General features: G+C 45.9%; 1 protein-coding gene across 2 annotated transcripts in view; it reads left to right on the top strand.

Moving 5' to 3' along the window:
- The window catches only part of HSPD1 (heat shock protein family D (Hsp60) member 1), a 451,411-nt gene that overhangs the window by 346,782 nt on the left and 83,483 nt on the right, over window positions 1–21,146 (top strand). Inside the window, exon 11 of one of the 2 annotated variants that reach the window (XM_063934111.1) lies at window positions 16,531–16,709. The exons of the other annotated variant lie outside the window; for it this stretch is intronic. Coding sequence (XP_063790181.1) covers window positions 16,531–16,709 — 179 coding nt within the window. The remainder of the gene's footprint in view (window positions 1–16,530; window positions 16,710–21,146) is intronic. 2 annotated transcript variants of the gene reach the window in all.

The following is a 21,146-nucleotide window of genomic DNA, read 5'->3' as shown; positions in this document are numbered from 1 at the left end:
TCCTTCTAGCTCTCGGTTATATTAAGGACACAGCAGATTACATAAAAGATACGTCAAGAACCAGTGCCATGTCGATATCCGCCAGAAGGGCCCTGTGGATCCATCAATGGAACGCTGATGCCGACTCCAAGAGGGCTATGGAAGCGCTACCCTTCAAAGGTAATGTCTTGTTTGGGGACGGCTTGGCTGACCTGGTCTCGACCGCGACTGCGGGTAAGTCCTCTTTTCTCTGACGTCCTAGTGGATGCTGGGAACTCCGTAAGGACCATGGGGAATAGACGGGCTCCGCAGGAGACTGGGCACTCTAAAAGAAAGATTAGGTACTATCTGGTGTGCACTGGCTCCTCCCACTATGACCCTCCTCCAGACCTCAGTTAGATTTCTGTGCCCGGCCGAGCTGGATGCACACTAGGGGCTCTCCTGAGCTCCTAGAAAGAAAGTTTATTTTAGGTTTTTATTTTACAGTGAGACCTGCTGGCAACAGGCTCACTGCATCGAGGGACTAAGGGGAGAAGAAGCGAACCTACCCGCTTGCAGCTAGCTTGGGCTTCTTAGGCTACTGGACACCATTAGCTCCAGAGGGATCGACCGCATGGAACTGGCCTTGGTGTTCGTTCCCGGAGCCGCGCCGCCGTCCCCCTTACAGAGCCAGAAGCAAGAAGAGGTCCGGAAAATCGGCGGCAGAAGACTTCGGTCTTCACCAAGGTAGCGCACAGCACTGCAGCTGTGCGCCATTGCTCCTCATGCACACTTCACACTCCGGTCACTGAGGGTGCAGGGCGCTGGGGGGGGCGCCCTGAGGGCAATATGACACCTTGGCTGGCAAATCTATATCATATATAGTCCTAGAGGCTATATAGATGTAAAATTACCCCTGCCAGTATTCCAGAAAAAGCGGGAGAAAGTCAGTTGAAAAAGGGGCGGGGCTTCTCCCTCAGCACACTGGCGCCATTTTCTCTTCACAGTGCAGCTGAAAGACAGCTCCCCAGGTTCTCCCCTGTAGTTTTCAAGTTTTCAGGCTCAAAGGGTTAAAAAGAGAGGGGGGGCACAAAATTTAGGAGCAATATTGTATATACAAGCAGCTATTGGGAAAAATTCACTCAATATAGTGTTAATCCCAAAATTATATAGCGCTCTGGTGTGTGCTGGCATACTCTCTCTGTCTCCCCAAAGGGCTGTGTGGGGTCCTGTCCTCAGTCGGAGCATTCCCTGTGTGTGTGTGCGGCGTGTCGGTACTGCTGTGTCGACACGTTTGATGAGGAGGCTTATGTGATGGCAGAGCAGATAGCGATAAATGTGATGTCGCCCTGTGGGGCCGACACCAGAGTGGATGGATAGGTGGAAGGTATAAACCGACAGTGTCAACTCCTTACATAAAAGGCTGGATGACGTAACAGCTATGGGACAGCCGGCTTCTCAGCCCGCGCCTGCCCAGGCGTCTCAAAGGCCATCAGGGGCTCAAACGCCCGCTCCCTCAGATGGCAGACACAGATGTCGACACAGAGTTTGACTCCAGTGTCGACGAGGTTGAGACATATACACAATCCACTAGGAACATCCATTACATGATCCCGCCAATAAAAAATGTGTTACACATTTCTGACATTAACCCAAGTACCACTAAAAAAGGGTTTTATGTTTGGGGAGATAAAGCAGGCAGTGTTTTGTTCCCCCATCAAATGAGTGAATGAAGTGTGAAAAAGCGTGGGTTCCCCCGATAAGAAACTGGTAATTTCTAAAAAGTTACTGATGGCGTACCCTTTCCCGCCAGAGGATAAGTTACGCTGGGAGATATCCCCTAGGGTGGATAAGGCGCTCACACGTTTGTCAAAAAAGGTGGCACTGCCGTCTTAGGATACGGCCACTTTGAAGGTACCTGCTGATAAAAAGCAGGAGGCTATCCTGAAGTCTGTATTTACACACTCAGGTACTAGACTGAGACCTGCAGATAGTGCTGCTGCAGCGTGGTCTGTAACCCTGTCAAACAGGGATACTATTTTGCGAACATAAGACGTCGTCTTATATATGAGGGATGCACAGAGGGATATTTTGCCGGCTGGCATCCAGAATTAATGCAATGTCCATTCTGTCAGGAGGGTATTAGAGACCCGACACTGGACAGGTGATGCTGACTTTAAAAGGCACATAGAGCCTTATAAGGGTGAGGAATTGTTTGGGGATGGTCTCTGGGACCTCGTATCCACAGCAACAGCTGGGAAGAAATTTTTTTACCTCAGGTTTCCTCACAGCCTAAGAAAGCACTGTATTATCAGGTACAGTCCTTCCGGCTTCAGAAAAGCAAGCGGGTCAAAGGCGCTTCCTTTCTGCACAGGGAAGAGGGAAGAGGGAAAAAGCTGCACCAGTCAGCCAGTTCCCAGAATCAAAATTCTTCCCCCGCTTCCTCTGAGTCCACCGCATGACGCGGGGGCTCCACAGGCGTAGCCAGGTACGGTGGGGGGCCGCCTCAAAAATTTCAGCGATCAGTGGGCTCGCTCACAGGTGGATCCCTGGATCCTTCAAGTAGTATCTCAGGGGTACAAGCTGGAATTCGTTTCCTCAAATCTGCCTTGCCGACAACTCCCTCAGGCAGGGAGGCTGTGCTAGAGGCAATTCACAAGCTGTATTCCCAGCAGGTGATAGTCAAGGTGCCTCTACTTCAACAAGGACGGGGTTACTATTCCACACTGTTTGTGGTACCGAAACCGGACGGTTCGGTGAGACCCATTTTAAATTTGAAATCCTTGAACACGTACATAAAAAAATCCAAGTTCAAGATGGAATCGCTCAGGGCGGTTATTGCAAGCCTGGAGGAGGGGGATTACATGGTATCCCTGGACATCAAGGATGCTTACCTACATGTCCCCATTTACCATCCTCACCAGGAGTACCTCAGATTTGTGGTACAGGATTGCCATTACCAATTCCAAACACTGCCGTTTGGACTGTCCACGGCACCGAGGGTCTTTACCAAGGTAATGGCAGAAATGATGATACTCCTTCGAAAAAAGGGAGTTTTAATTATCCCGTACTTGGACGATCTCCTTATAAAGGCGAGGTCCAAGGAGCAGTTGTTGGTCGGAGTAGCACTATCTCGGGAAGTGCTACAACAGCACCGATGGATTCTATACATTCCAAAGTCACAGCTGGTTCCTACCACACGCCTACTGTTCCTGGGGATGGTTCTGGACACAGAACAGAAAAAAGTGTTTCTCCCGCAGGAGAAAGCCAAGGAGCTGTCATCTCTAGTCAGAGACCTCCTGAAACCAAAACATGTATCGGTGCATCACTGCACACGAGTCCTGGGAAAAATGGTAGCTTCTTACGAAGCAAAATTCCATTCGGCAGGTTCCATGCAAGAACCTTTCAGTGGGACCTCTTGGACAAGTGGTCGGGATCGCATCTTCAGATGCATCGGCTGATAACCCTGTCTCCAAGGACCAGGGTATCTCTACTGTGGTGGCTGCAGAGTGCTCATCTTCAAGAGGGCCGCAGATTCGGCATACAGGACTGGGTCCTGGTAACCACGGATGCCAGCCTTCGAGGCTGGGGGGCAGTCACACAGGGAAGAAATTTCCAAGGACTTTGGTCAAGTCAGGAGTCGTCCCTACACATAAATATTCTGGAACTGAGGGCCATTTACAATGCCCTAAGTCTGGCAAGGCCTCTGCTTCAAAACCAGCCGGTACTGATCCAATCAGACAACATCACGGCAGTCGCCCATGTAAATCGACAGGGCGGCACAAGAAGCAGGATGGCGATGGCAGAAGCCACAAGGATTCTCTGATGGGCGGAAAATCACGTGTTAGCACTGTCAGCAGTGTTCATTCCGGGAGTGGTCAACTGGGAAGCAGACTTCCTCAGCAGACACGACCTACACCCGTGAAAGTGGGGACTTCATCCAGAAGTCTTCCAACTGTTGGTAAACCGTTGGGAAAAACCACAGGTGGACATGATGGCGTCCCGCCTAAACAAAAAACTAGATATTGCGCCAGGTCAAGGGACCCTCAGGCAATAGCTGTGGACGCTCTAGTGACACCGTGGGTGTACCAGTCGGTTTATGTATTCCCTCCTCTGCCTCTCATACCAAAGGTACTGAGAATAATAAGAAAACGAGGAGTAAGAACGATACTCGTGGTTCCGGATGGGCCAAGATGAGCTTGGTACCCAGAACTTCAAGAAATGATATCAGAGGACCCATGGCCTCTACCGCTCAGACAGGATCTGCTACAGCAGGGGCCCTGTCTGTTCCAAGACTTACCGCGGCTGCGCTTGACGGCATGGCGGTTGAATTCCGGATCCTAATGGAGAAGGGCATTCCGGAGGAAGTCATTCCTACGCTGATAAAAGCCAGGAAAGAAGTAACCGCAAACCATTATCACCGCATTTGGCGGAAATATGTTGCGTGGTGTGAGGCCAGGAAGGCCCCTACAGAGGAATTTCAGCTGGGTCGTTTTCTGCACTTCCTACAGTCGGGAGTGACTATGGGCCTAAAATTGGGTTCCATTAAGGTCCAGATTTCGGCTCTGTCGATTTTCTTCCAGAAAGAACTGGCTTCACTGCCTGAAGTTCAGACTTTTGTAAAGGGAGTGCTTCATATTCAGCCCCCTTTTTGTGCCTCCTGTGGCACCTTGGGATCTCAACGTGGTGTTGAGTTTCCTAAAATCACATTGGTTTGAACCACTTAAAACCGTGGATCTGAAATATCTCACGTGGAAAGTGGTCATGTTATTGGCCTTGGCTTCGGCCAGGCGTGTGTCAGAATTGGCGGCTTTGTCATGTAAAAGCCCTCATCTGATTTTCCATATGGATAGGGCAGAATTGAGGACTCGTCCCCAGTTTCTCCCTAAGGTGGTATCAGCTGATAAAGCTAAATATTTATCTTATTTAAAACCCTTTAAGAGGCCTAAGAACACTGTACGCTATTGACGTATGGAGTACCGTAAGGGTACGCACGTTGCGTAACAATCTCTTAGCCGTGGTCGAGACGCTCATGCGTCACGTTCGCTCACGGCCAAGAGATCACAGGCAGGCACGCTATTGGCTGCCGACTAACGTAATGATTCGCTATAGCGTAGCGGACGCTCGGGACCACGAGGAGATCACCAGCGGCGCTGACGCTCACAATGTTAAACCTTTATATCTAAACCATAAACAATGTATTATGCAGCAAAACCTTAGTGTAATGATAGAGTGTAGATGCAACCTTGTGTAGCCTGATTATCTTAAAAGCTGTTCGAGCGTCACCGACGCTCTGAAAATACTTAACACTATAAGAAATACACCGATACCGTGCTTAGGGTCTAACGCCTTATATGAATGTTATTACTTGATAAAAGAATAATACAATACAAGTCACACACTACAATATAACATAGACTAACTAACCAGATAACTACACAGGAAATACAATATAATACAATTACGTTTGCAGGAAAATTAAGAGAGAAAGGGGAGAAGAGAGAGAGAGAGAGATGGCCCACAATAACAAGAAAGACAATATGATTGCGGAGAAAACTTACGCACAAAGGGGAACGATCGCATGCGCCTCTGGACATCCAGCTCCCGATTATCAGCAATGAGAACCGTTGAAGAGTGAGAGCTGGATGTGATCGGCTTGTCTATTTATGCCCCACACACAATACAATTCAATGGTCCCTACAATCTCATAGTTCATTGGACACAGGAATTCCTCCTCGCATCATAACAAAAGGTCATAGGTTGATTCATACAGGTGGGCTGTGACGATTTCCAACTGCTCAGGTGGGTGGGAAACTAGGTTTCCCGCCGCATGGATAAGTAAGTGCAAATAATAGTAAATGGACATAAACTTCTTATGTCCATAACTATTCGCACGAGCGATTAATTCGCTTCAAACCAACACCGGAATATTGCTAATTAAATACTCTTCCGATGGATACTAAACACCACTGTATTACTCCTGTCTGACCCTTCGTATCAAACAAAGAGGGATTTCTCTGTCCATGAACATTCTACATTAACCAAACTTTCAGATTCTATCAAAGGGACCATAATCTACAAAATACATTATATGGTAAAAATATGTAACGAAAGAGTCGCCCGCTAGACGCATACAATCTCTACCGTAAATGCGCATACCGTGCGCCTGCGGGTGCCCGCAACAGCGAGTATGCGCACGCACGGGAGAGCGCACGCATGCGCAGCAGGGACACATATGAGGTGCAAATATGGCAGTGTGCATAGTGATATTTTTCTGACTTTGACAGTCCACCCTTTGGCAGTCAACAATAACTGCCACTTCCTAAAACATTTCAAAACGAGAAAAATATATGTCAGGGGTTAATACATTTCCATGGTTGGGTAAGGGAGGAGAGAGGAGAAGGTGTGAAGAGGGTATGACCTAGTGAGATAGCAGAAGCATGTGTGTATGAATCCGTGTTTGGGGGTCATGTATCATCGTGCCGTACGTGTTTTAAATCAAGCTTCGAGGTATTGCGAAGTATACATTTGAATTCCTTCTTATCCCGTGGTACGGGTCTGTGGATGGGCTGTCAAACTTTACCGAGCTCTTTTCGGATTTTGGTTGCAACAAAATGGGGAGCACATTTTAGTTGATAATACATGAATGGGGGAATATGTGATTGCTGATATCTGTGCCTGTATTCCCTATCGACTATGTGTGTAATTACCTGAAGGTTGTAGAGATGAAGAAAAGACATAATTACGGTAAATGCAGTGGTATTCTATGTCAGGTTAATGAACATTTGTCGGTTGAAGTCTTGTTCGGTGTCTGTTGAATGCTGTCTTCTTTGTGCTTTTGCCAAAAGGCGTGGGGGCAAAAAGCTTTGTCAATGTCCATAGGCTTACAAAAGTGTTGGGCTAGCGTAATTTTAAAATTTCTAGGGAAACTGGGGGTCTATGGCATTGTTCATCAAAATCTGTGTATAAGGTTGTCAAAACTTCTTCTTTAATCCATCAGTTGTCTGTATACCGGATCATCAAATTCCTCGTCAAAAGTGGGTCTTTTTACCTTGGAAAAACCAGAAAAAACGGGTGAAAGAAACGGACCGTAGAAATCGCATTTTCATCACATCATTGTTTCTACATTTGGGTCATAAATCAAATCCATTGGAATTACAATTTCCTCACTCTTTAAACTCATCACCCTGGTACTTTGTTTGTACTTCATTAAAGCCTGACCGCATCTAAATATCAAACCAATGGATATGACAACACCTAAGATACATAGAAGAAACTTCCCAACATCCATTATGACTCCTTGAGCCCATTCTCCTAAACCAGAGAACCAATTTCGCGGGTTCAACCATGACACCCAACCAGTCAGCTCATTACCTACAGCAGCAAGTGTGAGATTGTGTCTCCTGCGAAATTCCCACTTCAATTGGAGAATATCGTCCATCTTTTGGTCTATGACCTCGACCGGGTCCTCGGTACTATTCGTTATATATGTGCAGCATTTCACGCCGTACTGCGTTGCCAGTGTGACACAATATCCGCCTGTCACTGCTGTGAGATAATTAAGAACCATTCTATGCTTGACCAGTTCTGTTTTATTAGCTTGAAGTTCTCTTCCAGTATACCTAAACGTGTCATCATACATTTCTGTGATATTGTCTAACAAATTTGCAAGCGCAGATATGTATTTATAATTCAACACTCCTCTGGCGGTGCGAGTGATGTCTAACGCGATTAGAAACTGAATCCCGGTGGATTCATGGATCATGTCAGAGGCCGGATGCTCTGTTCTTTCTATCAGGTGCCGTTTAACTACGTGCTCGTAGTGGGTGAGAGTATAAGGAGCTTGGGCAACACGGTGTATATCTTTCATTTTGGCATGTGATACAGTCATTACTTCAGGCAGTACTTTTCCAATATAACACAATCCTTCAGAGTTTTGGGCAAGCCACTTATACGCCTTCCTCCCGCATATGAAATATGCATCATCGGGGAGAACATATGGGACGGAGTAGGACATAACCATATTACACATCTTCCATGTGAAATCTCCTAACCCTAATGCTCCCATCTGTTTAGTACACGTATCAGTTTGTACGATATGTGCGCAGTATCCTGGTGATACCTCTCCAACTCTCGTAATCCTACTTCCTAGGGTATACCTATATCGGAAAGATTTTTCTCTACTGGCTATGTGGCGTATAAGCTCTGTATCTGTCGGCATTCTATCTGCTCTATATGAAAAGGTCATGGTTTGGTTACTCCATGACACTTCCCAATTTCCCGGCTTTCGGGGATTGGAGATGTTAAAACATATTAGGGATCTATCCACATGATATTGGTGGAGCTTCAAACTAGGAGGACTGGAGATATTAAACCTCCTGTCCACCGGTCTCCCACCCTTTAGCTCAAGTACCTCCCCTACCGTTAAAGGGAATGGTACTAGTCCTGATTTGCTATGACCTTGAGGTACTTGAGAGCATACCCAACAATCTGTTTGATTTAACACACTACCCACTAAGGAGTGATAGTCACTCAATGGATGCCGGTCCATGTGGATATTAAAACTGGATTGGCATTTCTTAATGCACCCATCCTCAACTACGTTGTCACAGAGCCTACAGATACAGTTTTCTTCAGCTAACAATCCTTCACAATTCCTTCTATTGTCAATGCTATCGGATCGTTTTCTGATACTCGCCTTTACTTGTTGATTAGGTTGCTCTTGGAAAACTACGCCTCCATCTCTGTCATCAGAACCCATTCCAGAACCTTTCTCGACCTCCATGGTACTCTCGCCGGAACAGACTGCTCTGGTCAACATCATGGTCAACAGGAAAGAAATCCATATCACAGTCTCTTGTGGCAAGTCCATCTTACAGGAGGAGAAAAGAAGAAATTTGTAATGGGGTACAGAAAATCAGTTTGAGGGGGAGAGAGACTTGTTACGATAATTAAGTTCTCTAGTCTTTGTTGTTCTTCCTGTTCTGTCGTCATCTCAAAGGTGCCGTCTCTCAGTCTTCCAAACGAACATTCCGGTGATGCAATCTTTCTTCCAAACCCGCGATCTTTCTGTAAGGAGCAAAAATCTTGCATTACCATTTGTCTAGCTGATGTGCGACATACCATCTTTAAAACATAAAAACATGAGTGAGAAGAGAGAGAAAACAAAAAACAAAAGAGAGAGAGAACAATCCATATATGTATATATCACATAAATCAACAGTGAACAACAACAAGGGAAAAAACATCTTTCAAACATTTTAAAACATTGTCAGATCATCAGGCTGTCATATCTACATGTCCAATGGTTTCCTTGCGCAGTCCCTCCCACCAGCACCTCCATATTCCACTGTCTGTATCTGGCCAGAATACATTGATGCGGATAGGTCACGCTGGGGTTTGGTAGACTTCTGCAAAGACCAAGTAGATATGCAATGTTTGAGTCCTACCAATAATCGTCAGAGATGGGGAGAGAGAAAAAGAAACATTTCACAGATACATTTACAACGTTTCACCCGGTCATTCCTGTGTCTTCAGGGAATGACCTCCCAATTTATTAACTGTTACCTCAGGCTTACCATCAGTCCTAATGATCACCTTTCCTGACTACATATCATGGGTGTGGCTCAAAATTCTTCCTATATGATCCCTGATTGTAATTTGGTGTGTCATTTTCATTGTCTAGGGGGTCTGACCTTACGTGGGATGTTACAGTTACTGGCATAATGCCCTTCTCTTTTACAATGATAACAAACCCTGGGCTTCCTCCAAGTGTCAGTGAAATGGGGCCTTGGTTGATTTGATGCCTCCTCAAACGCTCGGATGCTCATCACCATCAACCGCTTTCCCTGTACTTCCCTGCTTCCTTGGATATCATGGTTATGTTGTTGTCTAGGGGGTTTATATACCTTCTGTAAATTTCTTGATCTACAATCTCTTGCATAATGGCCTTCCTTCTGGCAATTATAACACCTTATCACCTTGGACTTACCCACAGGGATCTGAGGCTCCTTTGTTTCCCTTTGCTTGATGCTGGTTTGCTCATGCCCAACAGCAGAGTCCCTTATTGCAATTACTGATTTATCTCTCCAGTATGGATTGGTGATCTGTATCCTTGTTCTCAACACTTCCTTTAAACCATCCATTAGCACAGATACTGCTACTTCTCTGTGCGGTGCACTTGTTTCAATGTTTTCTATACCTGTATACCTAGTCATGTCCTGCAATGCCCGATGGAAATAATTAGAAGTACTTTCCCCTTTGTTTTGTCTTATGGAGAAGATTTTGTTCCACTCGACAATGGCTGGGAAATATACTTCCAACTGTCGGTTGATCTGCTTAATACATTCCTGATTGTGTTCCTCCGTACAAGGTACCTCCGTGTCTAATTTACAATCAGCAATAAATTTCGCAGGGTCAACACTGGAGGGCAAACATGCCCTCAGCACTGTACGCCACTCTTTGTTGGTGGGTTCTGTGGAGTTTCCTAGTTCTTTAACAAACCTTTGACATGCTACTAGGTTTTTCCTAGGATCAGGAAATTCAGACATAATTGATCTCAATTCCATCCGTGACCAGGGACGGCGCAATGCACTGCCCTTGACGGGAATAATTCCCTGATCGTCAGTCTTCCCATTGGGGACTGTGATCACCCTGACAGGACTAAACTCAATTACATCACCTTGCGTTGGTTCTACAATATGAGGTACATTTGTCTGTGCATGATATAAAACATTGTACGTACCTGTGGACACGACCTCACCTGACCCTCCGTTAGGGGGTTTGATTATTGCCTTTACCGATTTGGTCGCGTCCACCTGGATGTCTTGTAGGATGGCTTCTGGAAGAGGTGCAGACATCGTTCTGGGCTCACTTTCTTGTTTGTATTCCTGAGGGAAGTTTGACATGGGGTGCAACTTGCATAGGTTAATAGTTGTACATTTAACAGTATTACAATTATCATCGTTATGTTTATTACACTTATTCTTATCATCTATACTACAGTTGCTAAGAGCATTTTTATTGTTCAACCTTGTGCCCTTCTCCGCAACCATAATTCTCTCCATTGCCATGTCTCTCCTCCCAAGATAAGAGTCAGATATGTCAGTTAACTCTCTTTGCAATTCACTTTCCTGTTGCCATAACTGCAAATAATCATAATGTTTAACTCGTCTCTTTGCTGATTTAATGAGACATATCCTTCTCCTTAGATTTAGTAACACTTCTGGGCTAAAGCTACCTATTCTTGGGAATTTCTCCCCGTCATGTACAGTCATTTTCTCCCATTCATCACATAAAATTTCTGTGTGTCTTCCGTATTTTTCACACATTACATACCTTGCCGACCCGACTGGTCGGTTTACAGAATCAACCCGAACCGAGGTTGATCGCCCCCTTCCTGAACAACTGGCCCCCATAATTTGCAGGTGTTGCTTGCTCTACCTCTGACCTTTATATCAGGGTCTTTCAGCGAACCCTTACAAAAAACCAAAATATTCAAAGATAGGTTGACGGTGAAGTTTACCGAGCACCTCACTCACTCGCCCACGCCGACCAATATGCCCACACACTGATATAGTGCTGGCGTACTCGACCCAGGGCCCCTATTAACCTTAGTTTACTGGAACATGTAGGTATGATCCGAAGAGCATTAACCCTTTCCAGTAAAGGTGGGGTTGTCGGATAATTCCTGAGTGACCAGCGAACTTCCCTTTTTGATAAAATAAAAAATTACACAAATCACGTTAGAATGTACAAATAGCGTTTGTGACCGGGTTCGTACACAAATGGTACTGGTCAGGTTACTAACTAATGCACACAATTACGTGCGGTACAATCGTTCAGTACATAAGCAACTAATCTTATGTACGGAGCGACCAGTGGAATCGACATTCGGCAGCTGCGAATTCCTTCAGCCTGAGCTTTATTGGCCTATATGGGTGTTGCACCAACCCTTCTTGGTGTTGTGCCTTGTCTCTATAGCGGACTTCTTTGCCTGGTCCGCTACACTCTAATGCTCAAATTTTATGTTTAACCAGAGATGCCTCCCTAGCCACCGTGCATGTCACTTACACGTATGTACCTTCACGAGAACTCGATTTCTGTGGTTCAATCCCCAAAATTGTAAAAACAAACACTCACTCACCACATATACACTTTTGTTTCTATTTCTATTTCTGCGCAGAAATTTTCTTTAGACCAGATGTGTTGTAAATTTGGAGAAGGATCTGTTAATTTAAATTTCGGATACTAAAATAAACTTGCGCTACTTATCGCCTGTTGCGCTACTTATCGCCTGTTGCGCTACTTATCGCCTGTTGCGCTACTTATCGCCTGTTGCGCTATTTATCGCCTTGCCACCTTTTCGCTTGTTAAAAATCAACACTATCGTGTGACTTGAGTTACGTGGGCGTACCCAGACGCTCCGTTGCGTAATTTACGCTGCGTGCGTCGGCCTTTGCGTACGCGAGTCTCAGCCCTTTGTTAGAGACACGTGTACACAAAACCAATGTCCACCGTAACACAATGTACACGTTTATCAATGTAGATGATCCTCGATCCTCTACTGAACCCCACACCAATCTCTCCTTGTACCTTTAGGTAGAGCTGCGTGTGTGCTTTATACTTTATCCCTTAATATATTACTTTTACACTTACTATGAAATAGCGACAAATCTCTCTTAGCACGTTTTATCAATTTATAAAATGGCAAACAGGAGAGTGATATATGAAAATACACGAAAAAGAAATGCAGATATGCGTGTGTGCGTACGCAAGATAGAAATAAACAGTTTTAAAAGACACTAGCGTGTTGTTCTTACCTCCGGTTCCGGATTCCCTCAGCACCCTTTACTAAGCGAAGCAGACGCTTATCCCGTCAGCACTGCGAAGAATATGATCTCCCGCCCTTTGCTGATGGATAATGTCTGCTGAAATTACCTAGCAGAGATATGTGAAGGACAGGACGAGCCGCCAATTGATAAAGCTAAATATTTATCTTATTTAAAACCCTTTAAGAGGCCTAAGAACACTGTACGCTATTGACGTATGGAGTACCGTAAGGGTACGCACGTTGCGTAACAATCTCTTAGCCGTGGTCGAGACGCTCAAGCGTCACGTTCGCTCACGGCCAAGAGATCACAGGCAGGCACGCTATTGGCTGCCGACTAACGTAATGATTCGCTATAGCGTAGCGGACGCTCGGGACCACGAGGAGATCACCAGCGGCGCTGACGCTCACAATGTTAAACCTTTATATCTAAACCATAAACAATGTATTATGCAGCAAAACCTTAGTGTAATGATAGAGTGTAGATGCAACCTTGTGTAGCCTGATTATCTTAAAAGCTGTTCGAGCGTCACCGACGCTCTGAAAATACTTAACACTATAAGAAATACACCGATACCGTGCTTAGGGTCTAACGCCTTATATGAATGTTATTACTTGAAAAAAGAATAATACAATACAAGTCACACACTACAATATAACATAGACTAACTAACCAGATAACTACACAGGAAATACAATATAATACAATTACGTTTGCAGGAAAATTAAGAGAGAAAGGGGAGAAGAGAGAGAGAGAGAAATGGCCCACAATAACAAGAAAGACAATATGATTGCGGAGAAAACTTACGCACAAAGGGGAACGATCGCATGCGCCTCTGGACATCCAGCTCCCGATTATCAGCAATGAGAACCGTTGAAGAGTGAGAGCTGGATGTGATCGGCTTGTCTATTTATGCCCCACACACAATACAATTCAATGGTCCCTACAATCTCATAGTTCATTGGACACAGGAATTCCTCCTCGCATCATAACAAAAGGTCATAGGTTGATTCATACAGGTGGGCTGTGACGATTTCCAACTGCTCAGGTGGGTGGGAAACTAGGTTTCCCGCCGCATGGATAAGTAAGTGCAAATAATAGTAAATGGACATAAACTTCTTATGTCCATAACTATTCGCACGAGCGATTAATTCGCATCAAACCAACACCGGAATATTGCTAATTAAATACTCTTCCGATGGATACTAAACACCACTGTATTACTCCTGTCTGACCCTTCGTATCAAACAAAGAGGGATTTCTCTGTCCATGAACATTCTACATTAACCAAACTTTCAGATTCTATCAAAGGGACCATAATCTACAAAATACATTATATGGTAAAAATATGTAACGAAAGAGTCGCCCGCTAGACGCATACAATCTCTACCGTAAATGCGCATACCGTGCGCCTGCGGGTGCCCGCAACAGCGAGTATGCGCACGCACGGGAGAGCGCACGCATGCGCAGCAGGGACACATATGAGGTGCAAATATGGCAGTGTGCATAGTGATATTTTTCTGACTTTGACACAGCTTTTCACTTGAACCAACCTATTGTGGTGCCTGCGGCTACTAGGGACTTGGAGGATTCCAAGTTACTGGACGTAGTCAGGGCCTTGAAAATTTATGTTTCCAGGACGGCTGGAGTCAGGAAAACTGACTCGCTTTTTATCCTGTATGCACCCAACAAAATAAGTGCTCCTGCTTCTAAGCAGACTATTGCTCGCTTGATTTGTAGCACAATTCAGCTGGCGCATTCTGCGGCTGGATTGCCGCATCCTAAATCAGTGAAAGCCCATTCCACGAGGAAGGTGGGCTCATCTTGGGCGGCTGCCCGAGGGGTCTCGGCTTTACAACTTTGCCGAGCTGCAACTTGGTCAGGGGCAAACACGTTTGCTAAATTCTACAAATTTGATACCCTGGCTGAGGAGGACCTGGAGTTTTCTCATTCGGTGCTGCAGAGTCATCCGCACTCTACCGCCCGTTTGGGAGCTTTGGTATAATCCCCATGGTCCTTACGGAGTCCCCAGCATCCACTAGGACGTCAGAGAAAATAAGAATTTACTCACCGGTAATTCTATTTCTCCTAGTCCGTAGTGGATGCTGGGCGCCCATCCCAAGTGCGGATTGTCTGCAATACTTGTATATAGTTATTGCCTAACTAAAGGGTTATTGTTGAGCCATCTGTTGAGAGGCTCCGTTATATTTCATACTGTTAACTGGGTATAGTATCACGAGTTATACGGTGTGATTGGTGTGGCTGGTATGAGTCTTACCCGGGATTCAAAATCCTTCCTTATTGTGTCAGCTCTTCCGGGCACAGTATCCTAACTGAGGTCTGGAGGAGGGTCATAGAGGGAGAAGCCAGTGCACACCAGATAGTACCTAATCTTTCTTTTAGAGTGCCTAGTCTCCTGCGGAGCCCGTCTATTCCCCATGGTCCTTACGGAGTCCCCAGCATCCACTACGGACTACGAGAAATAGAATTACCGGTGACTAAATTCTTATTTTTAGAAGTTCACTACTTTGGCCTCTGAGGACCTGAAGTTTGGTCAATCAGTTCTGCATGAGCCTCCGCGCTCTCCCTCCCGTTCTGGGAGCTTTGGTACATCCCCATGGTACTAATGTGGACCCCTGCATCCTCTAGGATGTAAGAGAAAATAGGATTTTAATTACCTACTGGTAAATCCTTTTCTCATAGTCTGTAAAGGATGCTGGGCGTCTGCCCAGCTCTTCGTGATCCTGCAGTGGCTACTTAGTTCAGTACTGCTTGGTTCTTGGTTAAAGTACTGTTTTGTTACTTGGTTAAGTAATATGGTTCAGCTGTTGATGAGTTTTCGAGCTGGGTAGCTTGGTTTGCCTAATATGTGTGAACTGGTGTGAATCTCGCCACTATCTGTGTAAAATCCTGCTCTTGAAGTTGTCAGTCTCCTCGTGCACAGTTTCTAGACTGAGTCTGGTAGGAGGGGCATAGAGGGAGGAGCCAGCTCGCACTGTTAATCTCTTAAAGTCCCAATGGCTCCTAGTGGACTAGTCTATACCCCATGGTACTAATGTGGACCCCAGCGACCTCTACGGACTACAAGAAAAGGGTTTACTGGTAGGTAATTTAAAATCCTATTTTTTCAAGTGCGATACTTTGGCCTCTGAGGACCTTCAGTTTGGTCAATCAGTTCTGCAGGAACCTCAGAACTCTCCCACCCAGTTTGAGAACTTTGGTGCTTCCCCATGGTACTAATTGGATTCCCAGTATCCCCTAGGACGTAAGAGAAAATAGAATTTTAATTACCTACCGGTAAATCCTTTTCTCGTAGTCCGTAGGGGATACTAGGCGCCCGCCAGGTGCTTTGCGCTTCCTGCGCTGTTACTTAAGTACTGTTTTTTTTTTTTTTTTTTGGTTCAGCTGTTGCTGTCCCTGTTTGCAAGTTTGGTTAGCATGGCTTTCCTCTTGTTCTGTTTGTGCTGGTTCAAAATCTCACCATTTTCCATTTTCTATATCCTTCTCTCAAAGTTTGTCCGTCTCCTCGGGCATAATTTCCTAGATTGAGTCTGGTAGGAGGGGCATAGAGGGAGGAGCCAGCACATGTACTGAAACTTCTATAGTGCCCATGGCTCCAAATGGAACGGTCTATACCCCGTGGTACTAAATGAATTCCCAGTATCCCTTACGGACTACGAGAAAAGGATTTACCGTTAAGTAATTAAAACCCTATTTTCTTTCTTTCTTTTTTTTAATGTAGGAACTGAAATTGTTAGAAGAACACTTAAGATTCCTGCTATGACAATAGCAAAGAATGCTGGTGTTGAAGGATCACTAATTGTTGAGAAAATTCTTCAGAGCCCTACTGATATTGGATATGATGCTATGCTCGGCGAATTTGTCAATATGGTAGAAAAAGGAATCATAGACCCCACAAAGGTAAAGTAGCAATCATGAAGTGTTACTCCTCGCTCATCTGGATGGTGACAAATGACATTCAGTTGGAGTTCTTGCCCTTGAGTGCTTTTTGTTTTGCATACTGTATGCTAAATGGGACCAGAAAACCTTAATTTCCCACACTGTGCAATCAAATGTTACTATTTTCTCTCTTAATTTTAATCTTACAATTTTTAATCTGTGTATCTCTGTGTGCGTATGTATATATGTGTGTATATATATATATATATATATATATGTGTGTGTATGTATATATATATATATGTGTGTGTATGTATGTGTGTATATATATATATATATATATATATATATATGTGTGTGTGTATATATATATATATATATATATATATATATATATATATATAAAATTATATTTATTCTATCTATACCAGGCATTCCCAATTACGGCCCTCAAGGCACACTGACAGTGCAGGTTTTAGTAATATCCAGGCTTCAGCACAGGTGAGTTAATTAGTAGCTCAGTTTTGATTTAACCATCTGTGCTGCAGCCTGGATATCACTAAAACATGCACTGTTGGTGTGCGTTGAGGACCGTGGTTGGGAATGCCTGATCTATGCATCTGTCAGACGAGACTAGCACTCCATATAAACCATTTTCTCTGACGTCCTAGTGGATGCTGGGAACTCCGTAAGGACCATGGGGAATAGACTGGCTCCGCAGGAGACTGGGCACTCTAAAAGAAAGATTAGGTACTATCTGGTGTGCACTGGCTCCTCCCTCTATGCCCCTCCTCCAGACCTCAGTTAGATTTCTGTGCCCGGCCGAGCTGGATGCACACTAGGGGCTCTCCTGAGCTCCTAGAAAGAAAGTATATGTTAGGTTTTTTATTTTACAGTGAGACCTGCTGGCAACAGGCTCACTGCAACGGGGGACTAAGGGGAGAAGAAGCGAACCTACCTGCTTGCAGCTAGCTTGGGCTTCTTAGGCTACTGGACACCATTAGCTCCAGAGGGATCGACCGCAGGACCCGTCCTTGGTGTTCGTTCCCGGAGCCGCGCCGCCGTCCCCCTTACAGAGCCAGAAGCATGAAGATCGGCGGCAGAAGACTTCAGTCTTCACCAAGGTAGCGCACAGCACTGCAGCTGTGCGCCATTGCTCCTCATACACACTTCACACTCCGGTCACTGAGGGTGCAGGGCGCTGGCAAAATAATCACAATATATAGCCCCAGAGGCTATATATGTGATAATTACCCCTGCCAGAATCCATAAAAAAGCGGGAGAAAAGTCCGCGAAAAAGGGGCGGAGCTATCTCCCACGGCACACTGGCGCCATTTTCTCTTCACAGTGTAGCTGGAAGACAGCTCCCCAGGCTCTCCCCTGTAGTTTTCAGGCTCAAAGGGTTAAAAAGAGAGGGGGGGCACTAAATTTAGGCGCAATATTGTTTATACAAGCAGCTATTGGGGAAAATTCACTCAGTGATAGTGTTTATCCCTACATTATATAGCGCTCTGGTGTGTGCTGGCATACTCTCTCTCTGTCTCCCCAAAGGGCTGTGTGGGGTCCTGTCCTCAGTCAGAGCATTCCCTGTGTGTGTGCGGTGTGTCGGTACAGCTGTGTCGACATGTTTGATGAGGCTTATGTGGAGGCGGAGCAGATGCCGATAAATGGGATGTCGCCCCCTGTGGGCCGACACCAGAGTGGATGGATAGGTGGAAGGTATTAACAGACAGTGTCAACTCCTTACATAAAAGGCTGGTTGACGTAACAGCTATGGGACAGCCGGCTTCTCAGCCAGCGCCTGCCCAGGCGTCTCAAAGGCCATCAGGGGCTCAAAAACGCCCGCTCCCTCAGATGGCAGACACAGATGTCGACACGGAGTCTGACTCCAGTGTCGACGAGGTTGAGACATATACACAATCCACTAGGAACATCCGTTACATGATCCCGGCAATAAAAAATGTGTTACACATTTCTGACATTAACCCAAGTACCACTTAAAAAGGGTTTTATGTTTGGGGAGAAAAAGCAGGCAGTGTTTTGTTCCCCCATCAAATGAGTGAATGAAGTGTGAAAAAGCGTGGGTTCCCCCGATAAGAAACTGGTAATTTCTAAAAAGTTACTGATGGCGTACCTTTTCCCGCCAGAGGATAAGTTACGCTGGAAGATATCCCCTAGGGTGGATAAGGCGCTCACACGTTTGTCAAAAAAGGTGGCACTGCCGTCTTAGGATACGGCCACTTTGAAGGTACCTGCTGATAAAAAGCAGGAGGCTATCCTGAAGTCTGTATTTACACACTCAGGTACTAGACTGAGACCTGCAGATAGTGCTGCTGCAGCGTGGTCTGTAACCCTGTCAAACAGGGATACTATTTTGCGAACATAAGTCGTCGTCTTATATATGAGAGATGCACAGAGGGATATTTTGCCGGCTGGCATCCAGAATTAATGCAATGTCCATTCTGTCAGGAGGGTATTAGAGACCCGACACTGGACAGGTGATGCTGACTTTAAAAGGCACATAGAGCCTTATAAGGGTGAGGAATTGTTTGGTGATGGTCTCTGGGACCTCGTATCCACAGCAACAGCTGGGAAGAAATTTTTTTACCTCAGGTTTCCTCACAGCCTAAGAAAGCACTGTATTATCAGGTACAGTCCTTTCGGCTTCAGAAAAGCAAGCGGGTCAAAGGCGCTTCTTTCTGCACAGGGAAGAGGGAAAAAGCTGCACCAGTCAGCCAGTTCCCAGAATCAAAATTCTTCCCCCGCTTCCTCTGAGTCCACCGCATGACGCGGGGGTTCCACAGGCGTAGCCAGGTACGGTGGGGGGCCGCCTCAAAAATTTCAGCGATCAGTGGGCTCGCTCACAGGTGGATCCCTGGATCCTTCAAGTAGTATCTCAGGGGTACAAGCTGGAATTCGAGGCGTCTCCCCCCCGCCGTTTCCTCAAATCTGCCTTGCCGACAACTCCCTCAGGCAGGGAGGCTGTGCTAGAGGCAATTCACAAGCTGTATTCCCAGCAGGTGATAGTCAAGGTGCCCCTACTTCAACAAGGACGGGGTTACTATTCCACACTGTGGTACCGAAACCGGACGGTTCGGTGAGACCCATTTTAAATTTGAAGTCCTTGAACACGTACATAAAAAAATTCAAGTTCAAGATGGAATCGCTCAGGGCGGTTATTGCAAGCCTGGAGGAGGGGGATTACATGGTATCCCTGGACATCAAGGATGCTTACCTACATGTCCCCATTTACCATCCTCACCAGGAGTACCTCAGATTTGTGGTACAGGATTGCCATTACCAATTCCAAACACTGCCGTTTGGACTGTCCACGGCACCGAGGGTCTTTACCAAGGTAATGGCAGAAATGATTCTCCTTGGAAAAAAGGGAGTTTTAATTATCCCATACTTGGACGATCTCCTTATAAAGGCGAGGTCCGTTGAGCAGTTGGTCGGAGTAGCACTATCTCGGGAAGTGCTACAACAGCACGGATGGATTCTATACATTCCAAAGTCACACCTGGTTCCTACCACACGCCTGCTGTTCCTGGGGATGGTTCTGGACACAGAACAGAAAAAAGTTTCTCCCGCAGGAGAAAGCCAAGGAGCTGTCATCTCTAGTCAGAGACCTCCTGAAACCAAAACAGGTATCGGTGCATCACTGCACACGAGTCCTGGGAAAAATGGTAGCTTCTTACGAAGCAAAATTCCATTCGGCAGGTTCCATGCAAGAACCTTTCAGTGTGACCTCTTGGACAAGTGGTCGGGATCGCATCTTCAGATGCATCGGCTGATAACCCTGTCTCCAAGGACCAGGGTATCTCTACTGTGGTGGCTGCAGAGTGCTCATCTTCAAGAGGGCCGCAGATTCGGCATACAGGACTGGGTCCTTGTAACCACGGATGCCAGCCTTCGAGGCTGGGGGGCAGTCACACAGGGAAGAAATTTCCAAGGACTTTGGTCAAGTCAGAAGTCGTCCCTACACATAAATATTCTGGAACTGAGGGCCATTTACAATGCCCTAAGTCTGGCAAGGCCTCTGCTTCAAAACCAGCCGGTACTGATCCAATCAGACAACATCACGGCAGTCGCCCATGTAAACCGACAGGGCGGCACAAGAAGCAGGATGGCGATGGCAGAAGCCACAAGGATTCTCCGATGGGCGGAAAATCACGTCTTAGCACTGTCAGCAGTGTTCATTCCGGGAGTGGACAACTGGGAAGCAGACTTCCTCAGCAGACACGACCGACACCCGGGAGAGTGGGGACTTCATCCAGAAGTCTTCCAACTGTTGGTAAACCGTTGGGAAAGGCCACAGGTGGACATGATGGCGTCCCGCCTAAACAAAAAACTAGATATTGCGCCAGGTCAAGGGACCCTCAGGCAATAGCTGTGGACGCTCTAGTGACACCGTGGGTGTACCAGTCGGTTTATGTATTCCCTCCTCTGCCTCTCATA

The sequence above is a fragment of the Pseudophryne corroboree genome, chromosome 7 (assembly GCF_028390025.1).
Source record: "Pseudophryne corroboree isolate aPseCor3 chromosome 7, aPseCor3.hap2, whole genome shotgun sequence".
NCBI classification, from domain to species: domain Eukaryota; kingdom Metazoa; phylum Chordata; class Amphibia; order Anura; family Myobatrachidae; genus Pseudophryne; species Pseudophryne corroboree.
This window is presented reverse-complemented; position numbering and strand designations above follow the sequence as displayed.